Source organism: Monopterus albus, unplaced genomic scaffold (genome assembly GCF_001952655.1).
Source record: "Monopterus albus unplaced genomic scaffold, M_albus_1.0 scaffold162.1, whole genome shotgun sequence".
In the NCBI taxonomy this organism is placed as follows: Eukaryota; Metazoa; Chordata; class Actinopteri; order Synbranchiformes; family Synbranchidae; genus Monopterus; species Monopterus albus.
In genome coordinates this window covers 734797-755106 of record NW_018128042.1, presented here as the reverse complement: position 1 = coordinate 755106, position 20310 = coordinate 734797, and the positions used below count along the sequence as shown (strand labels likewise).

Sequence of the window (20310 nt, the reverse complement as noted above, 5' to 3'; positions counted from 1 at the left end):
TGCTGAACATGCAGCTCTTTTTAAAGTGTGTGTAGTTTCTATTTGTGTTTTACCATGCGTTGGATACACCGTACATATACATGCATTTCAAGTGTAGCCAGTAATTCCCTCATTGTGTACTATGTGTCAGTTTTACACCAAGTATTTCCATTGCACAAGTGAACATGCATCCAGGATAGACAGGACCATGAGCCTTGTGCGAGGTGCACATGAGGGGCTACATGCTGCACGTGCTACGCTTTCAATATGTGCCACTGAGTGTTGATGGGAACCACTGTGCATGTAAATCTGACCAGCAAGGATCAAATATCTCAGACTTATTGACCGATCACCAGTCATAACCGGTGTACAGTATGTTATTAAGCCCCATAGGACTTTTTTTTTTGTGATCTTGTCTTTACTTTCTCTCTGAGTGTCACATTTTATAACCTAAGTTAGAAGGTTGTGGTGAAGAGGGAATGGGGCTTTAATGGGAGTAAACAGGTGTGCAATAATAACTACAGGGCAGGCAAGAAGGAAGGCACATGCACATGTAGAATGTCTGACACAGGTAAGTAATGACGATAAGGAAACAGGATCACAGGTGTTAATCTGAACTGATTCACAGACAGGCAGAAAGTCAGAGGTTCTTCAGCTGTGGTCCAAATTGCCCATTGGTATGATTGCTGTACGTCTATGAATGGGGTCTCCTTTGATAGTTTATGTCCTGCACCCTGGACATAGCCCATCTCTTCTGCAATTGTTTTCTGTATTCCTGTGTATTTACTACACAGGAAAGAGATGGCTTATATCCTGTCTCCATATGTAACTTTTATTAACTTTTTTACTCCCTTCCTCAGGTGACTCAAATGGTGAGCTGCTGGCCAAGCTTTGTGGGCAGACCGTCCCTGGCATTCCAATTGTTGTCTTCACCCCAGAGCTCTGGGTTCATTTCCAGACTGATGCCTCTCAGGGAGACAAGGGCTTCAAGATCAAATACTCCTTCTCTGGTAAGGAAATCACTGAAACCTTCATGAAGTTGATGTACCATAGGGTATATTTACAGCAGTCATAGTGTTACTGTCCTTACATGGATCATTCTCTCTTTCCAGGGTGTGGAGGCTGGCAGACAGGTGAGGGAGGGGTGATAGCCAGTCCTAACTACCCTAACATGTACCCCGACCTCAGTCGCTGTGCTTGGCTGCTAGAGGCTCCAGCGGGCCACACTATTACAGTGAGTCTGCACCATGGCCTGGTGCAATGTTTGACTCAAAGAATGGAAGGACTGTATAGTATATACTGTCAGCAGTGTTACTTTTTTAGAGTCTGGATGTGTTTACAAGAATCTACAAGGGACCTACCATCAGTACATAACAGCAGAACAGCTCAACAATAACATATATACAGTGGTGATGCAGAGATAACTGTTTCCATGTTCAGATAAGGTTGTTTAACCCCAGGATCTGCCTTGTAGTTACCTACTTTTTAAAAATGTACTTGGTTCCCACTCCTCTGTCTCACTGCAGCTAACCTTCAGCTACTTCAACGTGGAGCACCACTCTGCATGTGGCTGGGACTCTGTCACCATCTTCAACGGAGGATCCCCAGGCGCCCCTGTTATTGGCCAGTACTGTGGGAACACCTCTCCAGGAACCATCCGGTCAGGATCTAACAAGCTTGCTATAGTTTTCATGGCTGACCATGTTGTGGCCACAGGAGGCTTTTTGGCCTCCTGGTCTGCTGATTCCTCAGGTGAGTTTAAACTAGCTATATGGTCACACTATACATTTCCTATACTGAATTAATTTGCTTTGATAGAAAAATAGAGTGAATTTAGAAAGTATTCAGACCCTTTGCTGTGGCACTCCAATGGTCAGATGTGTCCCATTTGCTTTAATTGTCCTTAATTGAAGTCCACCTGTGGCAAACTGAAATGATTATATAGGGAATAATCCACACTTGGTCCAGTGGATAATATGTATTATTTAGAATTTGGTCCCATATAACTCATATCATACATACAGATATTGTATTAAGGGAAATGCAGCTATATTTTGCTTCTCTTTATTAATGCTTGCAATGTAATCAGTACAATTAGCAACATGATGCATGATCTAAGTCATTATACAAGAAGTGTGTACTTGGTTGTAAAAAGACGGAGCCAGTCAACTTTTTTTTGTGACATGATTTTTGTAGAATCTCTTTTAGAGCTGTAATTCTTAGCCCACACCCAACCCGACCGTCGGGCCTACCCGACAGGTCGGGCTCAATTTCTATCAGGCCGGGCTCGGGCTCGGGCTCGCGCGTTCAATGAGTGGTCACGTAAAATGACAGGGAATTGCTTGCTGAGAAGGCATGTTGAGCGATGTTGTGCCAGGCCCCAGAATCAACCCCAGAATCAACCTACAATCACATCGTTTGTTACAACATCAAAACCCATCCCTGAAAAGGTGAAACAAGCGATGACGGAGAAGTGTGTCAGTTTTTGCTGTAAAGACATCAGGCCTTTTAACATCGTAAATGGTGAGGGGTTTGAAGAGCTGGCACAAGAACTAATTATTGTCGGGGCTGCGTATGGGAGGGTTCCCGTAAACTCTGTTATTCCCAGCCATGTGACAATTGCAAAGAGGTGCACTGCCCATTTAGAGTGCTGAGATGTTCAATACGGTATCAATAAATTATGTTAAAACATGTATAAATGACTCATTCTTGGCAAAAGGTGTGTGCGTGCGCCGTGCGCACATTTGGATAATGTCAGGCTGTAAACGGGTTCGGGCTGTCAATCAAAAATGTACTTGGGCTTGGGCCGAATCCTGTTGGGCCAAACTTTTCAGGCCCAATTACAGCTCTAATCTCTTTATGTGGCATGATTATTCAGTCTGTTTATATCAGTGTTCTCAGTTTCTCATTCATATTATTTGAATCATTATTTTATACATGCACAGTGTACAGTGAATGATTATTTTATACAACATCTAATTGCGTCCGGCCAGGCTGTGGAGGGGTGATCCATGCCGATACGGGAACAATCAAGTCTCCAAACTATCCTCAGAACTTCCCAGCCAATGTGGAGTGTTCATGGCAGATCATTGCCCATGAGGGAAACCACCTGGAGATGAGCTTCAACAGTGATTTCCAGATTCCAGACAGCTCTGGGACCTGCCAGAGCAGTTATATCAAGGTACCAGCACTGAACTACAGCAGAAACATGGAGTGAATAGAGAAACTAATGTTGCTGTTACTGCAGCTGCAGCATTACCCAAAGATAACAACCTGCTTACTTGGTCCTTTTTAAACAATGATTCATCTCAGCACAGACATTAGTGCAAAATACACTATCATAATTTATAGAGGAACATGTTCATGGTTGTGACAATAATGGTCAATTACATTCACTACTTGCATCTCCATCATGATGGGTCAACTCTTGTTCTGCATTTGCAGTTAACTACTCCTTCTTAGCTGTCAATAGTGTCCATGGGTTAAATCCTTAATTTATATGAAGCATTCTTCTATACCACTAACTACTACACTAATGTTGCACCTGCTGACTCACACAGTTTGAGTCCTGCACAGAAGTGAAAATTCAGATTGTACCACCAAATCAAACAGCATAAACTAAATTCTAACACACATGGTTCCTGCCAAGGAGTCTTCCAAATCACTAACCATTATGCTAAAATTACTTTTACTGACACACAGGACCCTTACGATTGCAGGTCTTACCAAAACCCCACTGAGTTTAGCCTTTCTCTCGAAGTCTCATTTCTGTGCAGCCAGGGTGACAGGAGCCAAGCTCAAAATCCCCTTCTGCACGTATGTGTTCTGCAGCTAGTCAGTAGGAGAAATAACATACAGTATATTTTTTCAAAAGAACCTTCATAATATTAAATATATTCATATCTTATTGACAGACATATAGTTAGGCTTCCAATATGTTTTGTTGAAAATCCAAAAAATAATGTGCAACAATCCAGAGGTCAGGAACCAGGCTACATCCATGCATCCATGCTGATAATAAGTCGCTATGATGCAAAAACAGCTTTATAAAATATTTTATTAAACAGTGAGACACCCAAGATAGACGTAGGCTTTAAAATCTTTGAACATTTGGGTGAATCAGAGGAACGGTCTCAAAGAGAGGTTAATTTCTTCAAGCATTTTACAGGATGATTTTGATCCTAAAAATTCAGACTGATGCCTTTATTTATTTCAAATAGGAAATGTGCCAAGTTGCCTGATAAATTTTTCAGATGTGTACAGTACTGTATACTGGAAACAGTGTTCTATTTTGCAACAATTTCTCAATCAGTGTGCATTTTCCCACAGGTGTGGTCAGGTCAGGCTCAAAATACTGAGGCTCTTCTGTCAACAGGCTGTGGCTCAGTGGCACCGAGCCCCATCATTGCTCCATATAACATCATCACAAGCCGATTCCAGGCTGAAGCAACTGGCAGAGGTTTCTCAGCCTCCTTCAGCACCCGTAAGAAACAGGCAGCCAAGACTGAGATGTTGAGATTATGATGTAGCTTTAAATGTTAGACTCCTGTGTTTGCTCAGAATGAATCATTTCTCACATGAGACTGTAGATAATAAGATAACTATAAAAGGTCCTTCTGTGGCTCAAAACTTGGGTTTTTTATTTGCATTTTCTTTCTTGTAACAAATGGCTTTAAATCACAGCTTTCATATGACATAGTCTTAACTTGGATTGTGTGCTCTCCAGTGTTGGAGTGAAGTATGAGGTGACATGTCCCAATAAAACACAAAGAAAGTCTGATGTCTTTTGTTCATCAGGTTGTGGTGCAAATTTCACAGCTCCCAGCGGCCGTGTGGTTTCTCCAAATTACCCAGCCGACTATCCCAACTACTCCAACTGTAACTACACAATAGACGCTGGACAACAAACTGTGCTTGTCCTCACGTTTCAGAGCTTCCAACTAGAAGGTAAGTCTTTGTGCATTAGCAACAAATGTCTTGTTAAAATGCAGTGGTATAATCATAAGACTGACATGTTTTCCTCTTGGAACATTTTGGACATTGTGCCAAAATGACATTTTTGTATTTGATAAACCAGAAGTCACTTATGTGTTGAGTATGGCCTGTCTGTCTGTTGTCTAGCACACTCTACCTGTGTCTTTGATGGGCTGAAGATCTACAGCCTGGCTGCCAGTGGCCCTCCTATTGCCACTCTGTGTGGTACCAGCATCCCGGGACCCTTCTCCATCTTTGGCCCCATGTTACTCCACTTCTACTCTGACTCTGCCATTATTGACAATGGCTTCCTAGCAGAATACAGAGCCTTTTGTGAGTAAAGAAGATTATGTTATACTACAAGTAGTTTTGTGTTATAGAAAACAAAAACAAGTTGAGAATGTATGGACTGTGGACAGAAACATCTGCCAAATGTATCATACGCATGTGTTTAGTCATGGGCAATATGGCAGGTAATTGTAGTGAAATTTAATTCTGCTGTTTTCTCAGACTCAACTGGGGGCAAAAAGAGTACATTTAAATCCCCTTTTGCTAGTAGTACTTTCTACTAGTCTTTATTTATCAAGAAAAATGTTACTCAAATTTCAAATTCATAATATAAATGCATTTTTATTTTTCCCTACTACTAATTAAATGTTATAGATTGAATTTCCTTTTTACATTACATAGTGTGGAATCACAATTTCCCAATGGAAAAACTGACATGGAAAATAAAAATGCTTAATTGTAAATGCTTCAGTTAAATGTTTAAATAAAACTTGTAACCGAAGGGGAAAAACATTTTGAGGTAATTTGAAAATGAACACCTATAGATATCTATTTGCTCCCCCCGCACCCCTCTATTATTTGTTTACTGTACTGGATTCACAGTATATTAATATACTGTACATGCCATGATACTTGTTGTGTGTGTGTCTACAGCATGTGGCGGCTTTTTCAACAGCACTTTAGGTACACTGAGCAGTCCAGCACTCTACGAAGCCAACTACCACCACAACATCAACTGTACCTACCATATCATGGTAGCAGCCAATAGAGTGGTGGATCTCAGGTAAGACTGCGCTGAGTGCATTAACTGAAATGCAGGATTAGACTGGGAAACCTAAAGTCTGTTTGAGAAACACATTTTCAGTTATGGAGAGACAGGGATTTTTATATTTTAAGCCTGATGCAGTATTCCTCTTAGAGACCAAGATCAACTCTGAACTACACTGGTGTTAAGAAGATTTGATAGGAGGGTAGAGAGAGAGGATACAATGAACATGAGAGCTTTGAAAGTATTACTGTTACATTTTGCACATTATTTTAATATTATAGCATTATTTGCTTTTTGTGTAAACATAACCGAATATGAATGCAGCCGCATTTGCCACTTGAGGAAAACAGCTAGCTACAATACGTTATGAACAACATTTTAGTTAGAATTTTCACATATTTTATTGATTTTTTTAAAACTCAAAGTAATAAGAACAGAAATACTTTAGACAAAAAGCTTTCCCTGTTGGTCCCATCAGTCTTAGGCTGGGTCATGGTTGTACTGGACAGGTTCCATGCAACCACAGTACAAACCGGTGTAACTCTGAAACAGGATGCTGATTCAGAAGAGCCTAAAACACTCCTTGATAAGAACTCATTCATGTTCTCCTTTTTCTCCTTCCACAGGTTTAACACCTTCCATCTGGAGGCGTCGTCTTCCTGTCGCTATGACTTTGTGGAAGTCTATGATGGACAGGACACCTTGGCCCCATCACTGGGAAAATTCTGTGGTACAGTGCTCCCACCCAATCTGCGCTCCTCCACTAACCAGCTGTTCATCGTCTTCAGGACAGATGCCTCAGTGAATGGGATTGGTTGGAGGGCTACTTACCGCGAGACACTTGGTATGTCAGTGTTACTGTACAGTATTTGCAGTGCCAGGTGAGGATGATGTAGCTATTTTCATTTGTTAGCAGGTCATGTGTGCAATAAGCAAATAATAAACAAAAAAAATGAGCGCTACAGTATGTACTTATCTTTATCCTGGTAATGGGTTTGGTCAAGTAAATTGGTTATTCATTCATAATTCCTGCGACATGAAAGCAGGTGTGAGCCTGCAACATAGTTTTTTTTCTGTGTATGTAGATTGGGCATCTGAAAATAACTACAAAACGTTCTTTCTACTTGTTGGTCCCTTTCTAGCACGTGGTGCATTAGGTGTCTTCCTAGCTCACCTGTGCCTAAATACAGCCCTGCTGTCAGACGTCAGCGTCAAAGCACAAGCTGCCTCCTAGAAAATGATTTCATACCTTTCTCTGAAGATTTGTGTAAACAGGAAATAGTGTGCTTTTTCCTTAATTAGGTTAGCTATTGTTGTGTTAATTTTACTGTAGCTTACCACACAGCGCATAAGAGTTAATCTGACAAAGGTTTTATTAGGTATAAAATTGCATAATTAGAGTACATAGTATGTCATTACAGAATGTGTGGAAAACCTGGTGTGCTGGTCAAATAGTCATGTGCAATACAAAGTTGTGCCCTGGGTCTCTGTGCCCAGTGTCTCAAAGCTACTGAGACATTGTTATGCACATTTTGAACATCCCAGCCATTATTATTTTTCTAATTGGAAAGGCTAATCTGCATTTGCCTATATGTTTTAAGATTGGGGGAAAAACTGTGTTTGTTTCTAAATTGCCTGCAGGTACAGCACAAGGTTGTGGTGGATACCTGACAATGCCCGTGGGCATCTTTGGTTCTCCGGATATAAACATGGATGGGTTCTATGAACCCATGCTGGACTGCCTGTGGACCATCGAGATGCCGATCAACAATGCTATCAACCTGACCTTCAACTCTTTTGAGCTGGAGAGTTTCACTGATTGCCGTTATGACTATGTCAAAGTAAATATTAACACAGTTTTCTAAAATGAGAATAGAATTTTATTGAGCACATACAACATATAGCTCTGTCATGATGTTGCACAAGAAATCATGTCTAACTGCAAAATTATGATCATGAGTTCAGTTGTTGATCTGACTGGTTTGCAGTAACATCAACATCTATGAACCACGGCCAGTTGATAGTGCACAATGCTTTCATTTGTGGGTCACAATTAAACAGATTAACAGTCATTTTGACTTGTGTGGGGATTCGCTACTGCATTGTTTCACCTCTCCAGTTTATGATACCAAGGGTAATAATCAGAGACATTTATAAATTGCCAGATATGTCCTAGTTGTAATTGCTTTTGCATATTAAATGAGCTATATAAATAAACTTCCTTTGCTTTGCCTTCCAAAGTCATGTAGGACAGCACTACATTGACAGTAATGCTATTACAAAAAGGAATTAGCTTTTTTTGTTAATATTTTTTCTGTATTTGAATCTCCATCAGGTGTACGATGGTGACAACATTAACTTCCCTCTAGTTGGGACATTTTGTGGAAATACCATCCCTGCTTCTTTTGTATCGACTGGAAACTTCCTGACCGTTCACTTTGTCAGTGATAGCGTAATAAATCAAAGAGGCTTCAATGCGACCTACAGAGCTGTGCCATGTAAGACATTTCCACCTCTCCTTCTACTATACTGCTCTCTACTCACTACAGAAAAAAGACTTCATTCTCATCTGAAAAGCTTTAAACTGTTGCCATCTAGCTCATTTAAAACTAGTACTTATCCCAAACTAGTATCATCTGTGTCTGACTCATTGTTCTGTCCAGTCTTACCTCACAAGTGCTTTACATATAGTAATTGTCAAAGATGAAAATGTCAAAGATTGTTTATTTTGGAAAGGGGAAACACATTTGTTTCGTTGCCACCTCATATATTTCATATACAGTTTGTCTTTGCCAAGAAGAAAACACCAAACTGTAACTTAAAAGGCATAAAAGATAGAGACGCAATGAAAAACAAACAACAATAGGCTGATATGCGGAACATAACAGTACATACGGCAACAATAATAGTAATTAAAATAACTGCTTAGTTGAGCTACTAGCAAGTTACTACAAAATGTAGTTAAATTACAAGTTTAATTACATGTAGTTCGCTACTCCCCAACAGGACACATCACTATGTGCATTTTGAATCTTCTCAACACGTTTGCCTTTCCCAGTGCTTTGCGGCGGAGCTCTGAATGTCTCGACCAGCAGCCAGACTCTCACGTCACCCTCCTTTCCCAGTGCCTATCCTCCTTACACCTCCTGCCGCTGGATCCTGGATGCTCCACCCCAGGAAACCATCAAAGTGTCAGTCCAGATATTTGTGCTCCAGCCCAGCCAAAGCTGCTCTACAAACTACTTGGAGATGAAAGACTGGCCTGTGGTGAGTTCAGACAGAGACTGGACTGAAAAGTGTTATCTCACAAGCAACAAAATTTACACAGATGAGACAAATGAGCAGGGGTTAAAAGAAGCTGTTTTAGTAAATTGGCTAGTAACTTCTAAAACTGAAAATCACTGAAATCACTGTTTTTGCAGATCCTTTATATGAAGATAGTTTAATAAAGGCAAAGTTTACCTTATAGAATTTTTTACCATGCAGAATTTGCATGTGCAGTGTTGAACGTGTTCACGTAAATTGAAAAGACTAAAAATGAAAATCACCCTAACAGCAGTATGTCTGCTTGTGAGTTTCAGCTAGTTTCTCAGTCCAGAGTTTCACTCACAGCTTTCACACCATCTTAAATAAATCAAACTAAAAGAATAAACAGACCAGAGATTATTTGAACACGTTGGATGTGAAAGCATCATCAGTCACTCGAGAGGTTAAAAATGTCGTTTGTAGTTGTAGTGTGCATTCTGACTGATGTGATTCTTGTGCTTCCAGGGAGACTATGGACAGTCTCACAAGTTCTGTGCATCTGATGTCCATCCACCAGTCTTCTACAGCTATGGCAGAACGATCCTCATACACTTCAAATCTGACACCTTTATGTCAGGAAATGGCCTCAGTTTGAACTATCAGATTGCCAGTAAGTACCTGTAGTAAACCAAGATGAGAAACAAAACCAACATATCCAGCCAAAGTAGAAGAAGTATTACTTAGATACAGTTATGCTTTTTTTATTTATTTCATTATATAATAGAGGGCTTCAGATATGTGTACACCCCTTACAAGCTTGGTTTAAAATGGAGAATGTGATCTATGGATGCTCCGACCCAACTGTACCAGTAACTGGTTGTCATCCCACCAATCAGCACAGCTTCGCTGACTGAGATGAAGGAAATATAATTTTCCATTTGGAAAATGTTGTAAAATCCTACCACTATTGAAAGACTGGGTCACCTAAAGTACAGAGAGAAAAAAGTTCCAAAGAAATACTCCCACAACAGTATAACAGCTGTATAATAGATGTTGAAACAATGTGCATGATGAGTACTGAGATACATTCTTCCAAATAGTTTAAGTGTTTTGACTGTGGAGATGGTTTCCAGGCTGCAGCCGAACCTATGAACAGGAATACGGCTATCTCAAGAGCCCGGGCTGGCCTGACATCTACCCTCACAACACGGACTGCACCATCATCCTGAAGGCACCACAGAACCACTACATCTCCTTCTTCTTCAACAGTTTTGATTTGGAGAGCCATAGCAACTGTGACTTTGACTATCTGGAGGTAAAACACCAGTAGACATTAAGTGGCACACACACTTGGACTACATTCATGACTTAAGTTTCTGCATGATATTCATACTGTACTGCTTTAGGGGAATTTCTTCATCTCATCAATAGGTCTACAAGAACACTCATAGTACATGGCCTAAAAAGGGTTAACTGTCTATATCTTTGGAAATAGGGCTGGTCAAAATGGGAAAATTCAATGGTCACAATATTAACATGAATATTTATATTGAGTATGTATATTTGCCATATCATCTTACAATATGGCACATGTAAGAATAGTCACATATATAGTAGCAAAACTGGTGTTAAATGTAATGAGCTCTGTTTTATAATATGTAGTAGTAATGTGAGAAGAAAAGAGCAATGCAGAGTCATTTGTTTAAGGAGGTAACTACTTTTAGTAGTATATATGTGCTATCAGTAAAAAAATAACATGAAATAAATAAATAAATGCTAAAAGGTTAATCACATCATGTTGACACCTGCCCGACCATTCTGGCTGACCAGTGATGAACTAGCTCACATTCAGTGTTCTTGTCTGTCTCTAAGGTGTTGAATAACGTTGTGGTCCGTCCTCTGTGCAGGCCAGCCACATTTCTTCCATACCAAAGTGGGAATGCCATCATTTGGGGAAACCATTTCTTTATGAACTTGGCTTTGTGCACAGGGCAACGTTCATTTTTCAGAGGAAATTAGAGCCCTTTTCACAAAGCATATTATTGTCTAAAATAACACTGTAGTGTGTGGACGGGTATCCACATACTTACATACACTGCCACATACATATTGTAATATATTGTGGTAATAATTAAGTATATACAGTCTGCTCTGACCCTTGTGATCTGTCTGTGATGTGTCAGTGACTCAATAAACCTCAACACTCATGTTGTCTCAGATTCGTAATGGCAGTACATCGGACTCACCACTGATTCAGCGGGTATGTGGCAGCACCCTGCCCAGCCCCATCTTCCCACAGTCCAACCTGCTCTACCTACGCTTCAAGAGTGACTTCTCCTATGCGCGAAATGGCTTTGATGTCACATGGACATCGTCCTCTCATAGTAAGAGCCGAATTGTTTGTACAAATTATTTTAAATAAGGTTCCATTATTACTTTTATTCCTGCCAAAGACTAAAACAATTGCCAGTTTTTTAGGTTCAGTTTATACTGGGAAACCTGCCCCTGTCCCAGCTTTTTTGAACTGGGTTGCTGACATCACATTTAAAATGAACATATATACAGTATTTTTTTAAACTAACATTTCTCATTTTCAACATTTGATTTGTTGTCTGTTGTGTACTTTTTCAGTCAAATATCTATTTGCCAAAAACTGTTTGCCAAACATTGACATTTTACACAGCATCCCAGCTTTCTGGAAATGGGTTTGTATTGTTCTTCAGATCATGGAACATGTCCTGTACACGTCTTTATATTGTTAACTATGATCTTTCCTATTTATATGTAGTCAAAAAGAAATGGAAATCTTTGGCCGGGTCTGGAAGCTTTACCCGTTTCTTTGTGTCCATGTTGCTGTTGAACTAGAAAAGGTGTAAACTGGCCTTTTTCCCCACTCACTCAGTTTTAATCTCCTAGGTTTCTGTTTTCTTTTTTCTAGAATACCCATTGTTGTTACTGATGGTAACAATACTGCTAGGACCAGTAGAAATGATTCACATCTTCCTGTTTTCATAACATGCTATTCTTTCTGCTCTTTTAGCTTAAGCGCCTTTCTTTACTGTGCTTGTGTACTAGGTTGTGGTGGCACTCTGTACGGAGACCACGGCTCATTCTCAAGTCCCAACTACCCAGGCACCTATCCCAACAATACCCACTGTGAATGGGGCATCATGGCACCCAGAGGTCATGTGGTGACAGTCACCTTTGCCCAGATCGGTATTGATGACCCTGGAGATTGCCAGAACAACTTCTTAAAGTTGTATGATGGCCCAGACACCTCCTCACTGCCTGTTGGACCTTACTGCGGAGCGGTATGTAAACACAATAAACCAACCACTAGTTCAAGCGTAATGTAACAGAGTTGGGGGCTGTTTAATAAGCCTGTCACAACCAAAGGCTAAACGCTTTTTCAATTTAATGCAGGGTTTTAAGATTTCAGATGAAAATGATCCCAGCCTCACTTTGATTCATTTTGACTTTGCTTTATTGACCATACTGTACCAGACAAAAATGGTCGGATAAATAGATATTTATATATTTAGAGTACCCATTCTACATACAGTATGTGTAATGTACCATATTAGATACTATGTTTTTTAATCAACTTCTCAGCTATATACTGTATCTGTATCTGTGATTGATTGACTATACAGTGGCATTATTAGTTTTCCCTCTGTGTGTTGTTTGCTCAGGAAACCAACATTGCTCCATTTACAGCCTCCTCCCATCATGTTTATATAGTTTTCCAAGCCCAGTACGCCATCCTGCCTTCAGGGTTCAGACTCACCTGGAGCAGCTGAGAGAATGACCTTCAGCCCCTCCACACACATTTACCGACTAATTTCCTAATCATGTTTCAAACACCTGCTCTGCATTTATTATTTAACTAAACAAATGTAAATAAGTTATAATAAAGACATGACTCAAGTATAATAAGGTGGTCATTCGTTTGTCATTTCAGGTGTTCATTTTTATTATATTTACTTACCTGCTGGAGTAGCACACAGAGTAGGTGTGCATTCCTTGCTGTACATATACATTGTGATAATTAGTTAATTATATTTACAGGGTATAAGAATCTACAAAAACATTTAAAATGAAATGCACATTCACAATCAAAAGTACATTTTATTTAGACAAGAAATAAGACATGAAAACATGTTCAAGCATTATATGATATACAGTAATAGGTATTTTTGGATAAAGAATGGATCTTCTATTTTGTAAAACCCCTGGTAAATATTGATGGGTAAGCACAAATGTGTATATCAGCAATACACCAAATTAAGACTAAATGTAAAAATGATTAACATGGATGCTAAACTTCCCAGATGATGTAATAGAACACTTAAAATGTAGCAACAAAATATAAAGACAATGAAAAATATTATAAATGCAACTGAAACTTTTACCTTCTTATCTTTGGAACCAAATCTCAGTTTCACTTGTCTGTATGTGTACACGCACATTTTTTGGGGGGATGTGCGCAACAGAGTGTCTGATTGGTATTTTTCTTGCCAGTCATGTGTTCTGAAAAAATTATTTTCAAATTTGAAACTTGCACATATATAAAACAGACATGTTTCCACAATGACATAATAGCGTGGACATTTTCCCATGCTTTTAGCTTGCTGGAAACCAGTGAAATACTGTTTTGAGGTGAATCTGTAGCTATGTAACATGCCAATGTAATGTTAGCATTGGTGAAAACATTTGTTTTAAACAAGTCTTTGCACAAAATTAGCTCCACAGGTAGAGATATGACCTATGTGTCGTCCAGAAACATCCACTGATAGCATAGAAGCCTCTTCACACAGTTAACATTAGTACCATGTCATTTGCAGATGTGCTGTTAATGGAAAAGCTTAGATAACTGCAGTGTAAACAATCAGCTTCATTTCTGGCAAACTTCAACAGTATTTTTAATTTGACACAGGATTGCATAAAAGTGACTATGCACCAATTTAAGTGTGTTTTGTTTTTTGTTTCCTCTGGAACATTATATCTAAACGTGACAACAGATTTTCCAAATCCAGCTGTTCCTCTCAGATATCACCAACTGCCCAAATAAATCTCTGAATGTCAAACAGAATCTTAAACAGCCTTGACATATTGTAATAGTGCGAACTGTCAGACCTTAAAATTTACTTTTATTCCTACAGCTTCAGGGTTAAACAGCCCAAAGCACCATAAACTCTACAGTTCTGAACAGATTGGTGGAGGTAGTGGCTAATTGTAGTGATGTGCAAATAGATCCTGAAATATCGATACACTGTTTTTTGTTCTACGATAAATTCCCATGTTAAAAGATCTTAAAATAAGTAGGCTAATTTGGGGTAAATGTATATTTTGCCATGCACACACACACACACACACCTACACATATGCCCTTAGCCAGAGACAGTGGTTGAGATAAGAAGTAGCAATTAAAAGAATGGAACTGTTTTATATTACATGTACTGCTTTCTAAATGTGTCAGACACTGCAGAATAACAAGAACTTTCAGTTGGGAGTCTCTCGGCAACAAAGTGGATGTTGTATGTGGTTGCTGGGTGGAGCAAGATGGCAACCAAGATGGCATGTAAAGGGTCCCTGGAAGTATGTATGTATGTAGTATATGGCAATGGTTCATCATGTGGATGAGAGGTGCAGCTGGAGGTCATGTTGATGTGTAGAGTTTAGGTGAAATTTGGATGAGTCCAGGTCAGTTTAGCAGGTTGTTTATGCTCTTTCACAGCTCTTCTTATGATCTCCCAATTCCAACCAACAGTGCCACCAAAAAGCAAAAGTTTCCCAAAAAGTACAGCACAATCAGCAGGGTATCAGTTGAGGTCTGACAAAACAATGCAGCTTACATTAGAAATAAATACAGTATGTTTTTTCCTTATTTTTTTAAATTTAAGCCATATTTTTGTCTTACCACTTTTGATCCCAGTGTTTCTGTAATATAAAAGAAAACAGAAATGTCAAAGCTGCTGCAGGATACTTAGATAAATACACATTTTCTCCACATCACATACTTCATATTTAATTTTGTTGTGTGTTTTTGTGTGTGGTCAACACTAAAAGAATCTTTGAGACACATAAACACAAATGAAAGTCCTAACAGATCCAGCAGCCTCTAGACCCAAACAATAAAATGACTTTAAAGACCTGCTCAAAGTGGAACATTGTAATTAATCTGTGCAACTTTGTGAAATATTTGCTGGTAGAATCTTGGTGCTGTAGTGACTACTCACAGGGCAAGTTGGTGGATTACTGTAGCTGATGAGCTGCTTGCTAATGCATTACAAATAAATAAGGCTGGCACCTTTTAAATGTGTTAAATGTAAACTTACATGCCCTGTCTGTGTAAACAGAGTTTAACTGAAATTTGAATTCAATTGTTCAATTTTTTTTATTAAAGCTTGAAATAAGTTTCAGTTTCAATATTCATTAAAATGAATGTTTTAATGCATTAACTTTTTCATTTAAATTAACATTTAAATACATTTTTAGCTCAATTAAGTTTAACATATTTGATCAGTTATGTTAACTAATACATTTTTTCATTTGCCTATTTTGTTAATATAATTATGACCCATCCAGTCTCAAGGATTCTTTTGGTGTTGACCACACACATAAACACAATTATGACCCATATCAACATTAATAATAACATTAGATGCCCTGACAGTGATTCCAGTCACATCGTATCTTGAGGTTGTTCTTAAGGAGTTACATCTGCTCTAAGGTTTCTACTCTGATAGCACTGGAAATGATAAGAAATGTTCCCTAAGCCTGCTTACTCTTTATATTCTGCCCACAATAGAGTATTTGATTGACCACCAAAAGTTTTTTGACTTTTACTCAGATGAAAATTTTGAAGTGAGAAGTCTACACAACGCTCAAGGTGCAGAGAGGTTAAAGTAAGTTAAGCAGGGAGTTCCGCTAGTTTCATCTCAACTGCAAATATCCACCAAGAGCCACTTTACATTTTATTAGACACAAAAATACCAATACAAAATGTGTTTACCTGGCCTGTTAACCTTCCATTTGAAATGGACATCAAACAAGATGAAGAACAGAATTTCCCAGCCAAAGAAACCGCCCATCACCTTCGGCATCCATTGGTTTGCAGAGACATCAACCCAGCTCAGGCCGGTGAATATGGCTGCCACTGTGTGATGCACAGAAATACAGCCGTTTCAAGACTTTTAGCAAGAGTTAACAGTATGTAGGAGTTGAATTTCTAAACAATTTTACTGGAGTGAACAAAATCAGAAAATATTTAGTGTCTCAAAGCAACAATATATAACTGACAGTTTGTCTCCCCCCACAGTATTGCTGGGGGTAATTGGGTTGTCCCCAACTGTCATAAACACTAGTGGTGCTTTGACCCCTCATTATGATCAGAGGTACATGTGCATTTGTTTATAAGACAAAGCTGTTACTGAACCGTGAATGACAACCAAAGAATGGTAAGGCAATATTACAGGTTTTTATACAAATATGACTCTGCATTGTTTTATTTATTGTTACATCAAAGATGAATGGTCAGAATAATGACAGTTTTTTTAGTTATACTGAAATACAGCTTTTCAAATAGTTTGCTAAATGTTTGCAGCGAAAGTTGAACCAGATCCAACATTTTTGCCAAGCAGTGTTGTATTGTTTTGCTGGAGCCCTCTGCTTATGCGGTGAATGCAATCCCCATAGAAATGAATGGGGAGAGGTGTGTTTTTTCACACCTTTGAAACTCAGTCTGAAAAGCAGTAATGCTTCTGACTACTCTAAGGCTGACATTGTATACTGCATGCATATCTAGCCTGTCTATATACTGTAAATGATCTTTACTGTCTGTTTCTTTGTTTTTCAGAAATGACTACAGCAACAAAAATGATTAGAAATGTATCTATCTATATGCTCATATTCATCAAGGTTTCATACTACTATAAGTCCATAAGTGTTCTAAGATCCTGCAGATGAAGCAAATAGTGATAAATGGATAATGTTACTTGTAAATATTCTGTTCTGGGAGTCTGTTGTGTTGAGCATGTTTTATGATGGGACAGATGTCTTCTGAGTATACACCATTCTTCGTACTACTAGATGTGTGCTTTAGTCTGTGTCCTGCTGCACAGCTTGTTCACAATCACAGTAGGTGATTGTATTAAGTCAGTAAGTCTGAACTTTAAGTCCAAACTCCCGAGGACAGGAGGACACAGAACTCTTGAAGTGCAACTGGAACACCAGCATCCTTGCTGACAGCCTTACACTGCTCTGAACGAGATAGCTGCCTGCTAAAAAAATTTAGCTTGGTCTACTAGTGGGTCCTCACAGCTCAGAAGACATCAGAGCAAATTTCCAAATTGGAATTACTTGGATAGACTGACCACAGATTCACAATCTCAGTGGTTACTTTCTCACCTGAAAAAAATCTAATCTCAGTCAAGTCCCAGGAATTTGTCTCTGCATGTAAGAATACTGAGCTATCAGAGGGGTCTGGTGCCTTAAAGCAAAACGCAGCTATCACATGAGGTCTCTGGGACGATGATCTAATGTTACATAGTGCAGTAACAGACGATCCGGCTACACAGTGGCAATAGCAGAGATACCATTCACCTTATTAGAAGTCAGTCTACCATCATACCATATCATACCATGATTTTGAAGCTGTTATTTTAATGTAAAAAGTTACATATTGTTGCTTTGATGGAAGACAAGAGCTTACCAGCTAAAGCTTTTATTGCCACTGCATTTATAGCATGTGACCAGTTGAACAGATATCTCCTGTCAAAGAAAAGAGGAAAATATATAATGATCAATAGCTGAAATAAGACTGTCTTCTCTAGAACAATGATAGGACTGGATTATTGTTGCTATAAAAACAATTTATAAGCATGACACTTTACTCTTGAGCTGGGAGACAAAATAATATTAATTCAGGCTCAGTGACTAGTGACACTAGGCTTGTTGTTTTTTTTTTAAATACTTTTTTTTTTGACAGTTAACTGTGCTTTTATACACACACACATCAAGGTACTGTACTTACTTTGGGTGTTGTGGTGCACAGCGCAGCAGAGCCACTATGGGCTGGAAGAATGAGAGGATCATCACCAGGCAGCCTAGGACAGGATGGGCTCCCTGAAAACAGCACACAGCAACACTGACAGTGACTGACATACCCCTGTCACGCTGGGAACAATGTGTGACTGTGTTGGGTGTGACATTTCTTAATTTTTTTTTTTCCACCACAAGCATGTGGTTAAATTTAGTCTTATGGAAGTTTATGTTGTGTGTAAAAAAAAAGATCCTGGTATGAAAATGGTCCAGTTGGTTTCTTCTAAGTGGTGATCTTTAGAGGTATGCAATGAGAGCTGTTTCTGTTTCCCATTGAGTCAAGTCTGTAACCAAGTCAAATTTGCTATGAAGCCTGTTGTAATGTAGCTTCTCAACAACATATCACTGCATAATGTTTAATGAGTCCCAGTAATGCTGATGTACTGACCCCACTCCAGTCCTGGGCGTATGAAAAGGCGAGGATGAAGGCGATTATTGTGGCTGCTACCGTCAAACACATCAGTGCTGCATGGACCTGGAGGAGCACAAGCAGTACAACATGCTGTACAAGTTAAATATATACTCCACAAAGCTTTTTCATTTGACCCTGGTTTTGATGGTAAATCAATGTATTTCCTTTGCATGTGACAATATTTTATGTATCGTATTTATGTGTTGTGTGTTAGTATTTATGTCCTTTATCTGAATTATCATTTCAGGCCCCTTATTATCAAATTGTTTTGCTTCTTAATTTTATGTTTTCATGGTTGGTTTTCTAAATGTTTCTGCTCACACTCTGAAAAATATAAGCTGACAGTGGTGTGCATAATGAAAATAAATCCATGATACTTTGTTGTATCTATGAATTCTCACCAGGAACCAGATATCTTTGCCACAGAATTGAGTTCCTTTGGACATTCCTTTCAGATATCGGGCTACCAGCATTCCCACTGATCCTGTGGTCATCCAGGCTATCAGCATCAGCGAGCCTGAAAAACAATTTAATGTCACAGTTCATGAAGGGAGGCTGCAGTACTATCAACAAGATTATGGACTTGTGTGGGAGTGAAGTTAAGGTGGCTGCCCTCCATTGTGTTAGCACATGGTGATGAAGAAAATAATATGTCCCCAATCTTCCTGCCACAGAAGAGTGACACTACAAGGTGCTTTACAGTAAAACATAATACAAAGAAATAAAACCAGATAAAACACATCTACACAATAAAATAACAGCAAAAATGCATAATCATGCAAATACATCAATCAGTGAAGTTGTTAAAAGCCAGTGAATACAAATGCATTTTACTTTGTGCTTTCAAAATTATGCCTATATATTGATGTGATATACCCACACACACACAAAATACATAAATAAAATAAAAAATGTTATCTACAGTTGTTGAGTAGTAATGACATAAATTCACAGTTTTTGAGTACATCCATAAACACAATAAAAGATTGAAGAAAGCACTTTGTCTCACAGCTACTTATACATTACAAACGATTGCTCATGACAAGAGCTAAAAAATCACCCATTTAACATGCTGGTGCATGCCCAGCCATCCTGACTAACTAGTCTGACTAAATGGTTTATCAGCTTACTCACCAAATACACTGTACATGGGCTGTGCACACTTTTCAGTTACTGTCTCAGGTTTGTCCAACAATCCAACAGTCCATGCAGTGTCCAAATTGAAAATATCTTGTATTCATGGAACCATACATGTGCTCTGTAAATTTCTTGTCAATGTAAGTGCTAAGGAAAAGGCCAGGAGTCATCAAGATCATTAGGACATGTCCTCTGACAACCCTGCCTAGTCACAACTAATTTTTATCACAGTCCAGTGACTGTCAAAGTGTTGGACAGACCAAGTGATATGATATGTCCTACTGTTAGGAGACAAGATCTCACCATGTGCTTTGATGATTGGAGGAAATGTCTCCTCACTTTCCACATTTGCAGCTTTAGTTATATCAATCTTTTCACTGCTGACGAAGGTATCTCTGTGTTG

The 20310-nt window shown here is 38.9% G+C and overlaps 2 protein-coding genes across 2 annotated transcripts in view; one reads left to right on the top strand and one right to left on the bottom strand.

Annotated features, from left to right (window-relative positions):
- Positions 1-13122, top strand: part of cubn (cubilin (intrinsic factor-cobalamin receptor)) — a 49604-nt gene extending 36482 nt beyond the window's left edge. Inside the window, exons 50-66 of the mRNA XM_020615343.1 lie at positions 840-989; positions 1092-1213; positions 1506-1731; positions 2973-3160; positions 4309-4462; positions 4777-4926; positions 5101-5286; positions 5896-6025; positions 6637-6854; positions 7652-7851; positions 8346-8508; positions 9069-9277; positions 9782-9926; positions 10390-10571; positions 11475-11640; positions 12332-12567; positions 12949-13122. Coding sequence (XP_020470999.1) covers positions 840-989; positions 1092-1213; positions 1506-1731; positions 2973-3160; positions 4309-4462; positions 4777-4926; positions 5101-5286; positions 5896-6025; positions 6637-6854; positions 7652-7851; positions 8346-8508; positions 9069-9277; positions 9782-9926; positions 10390-10571; positions 11475-11640; positions 12332-12567; positions 12949-13056 — 2933 coding nt within the window. The 3' untranslated portion in view covers positions 13057-13122. The remainder of the gene's footprint in view (positions 1-839; positions 990-1091; positions 1214-1505; positions 1732-2972; positions 3161-4308; positions 4463-4776; positions 4927-5100; positions 5287-5895; positions 6026-6636; positions 6855-7651; positions 7852-8345; positions 8509-9068; positions 9278-9781; positions 9927-10389; positions 10572-11474; positions 11641-12331; positions 12568-12948) is intronic.
- A 1597-nt stretch (positions 13123-14719) lies between these two features.
- LOC109968808 (putative ferric-chelate reductase 1) overlaps positions 14720-20310 on the bottom strand; it is a 13330-nt gene continuing 7739 nt past the window's right edge. Inside the window, exons 8-15 of the mRNA XM_020615342.1 lie at positions 20211-20307; positions 19172-19287; positions 18747-18833; positions 18291-18382; positions 17970-18028; positions 16272-16415; positions 15177-15196; positions 14720-15089 (exon numbers count right to left, since the gene is read on the bottom strand). Coding sequence (XP_020470998.1) covers positions 15000-15089; positions 15177-15196; positions 16272-16415; positions 17970-18028; positions 18291-18382; positions 18747-18833; positions 19172-19287; positions 20211-20307 — 705 coding nt within the window. The 3' untranslated portion in view covers positions 14720-14999. The remainder of the gene's footprint in view (positions 15090-15176; positions 15197-16271; positions 16416-17969; positions 18029-18290; positions 18383-18746; positions 18834-19171; positions 19288-20210; positions 20308-20310) is intronic.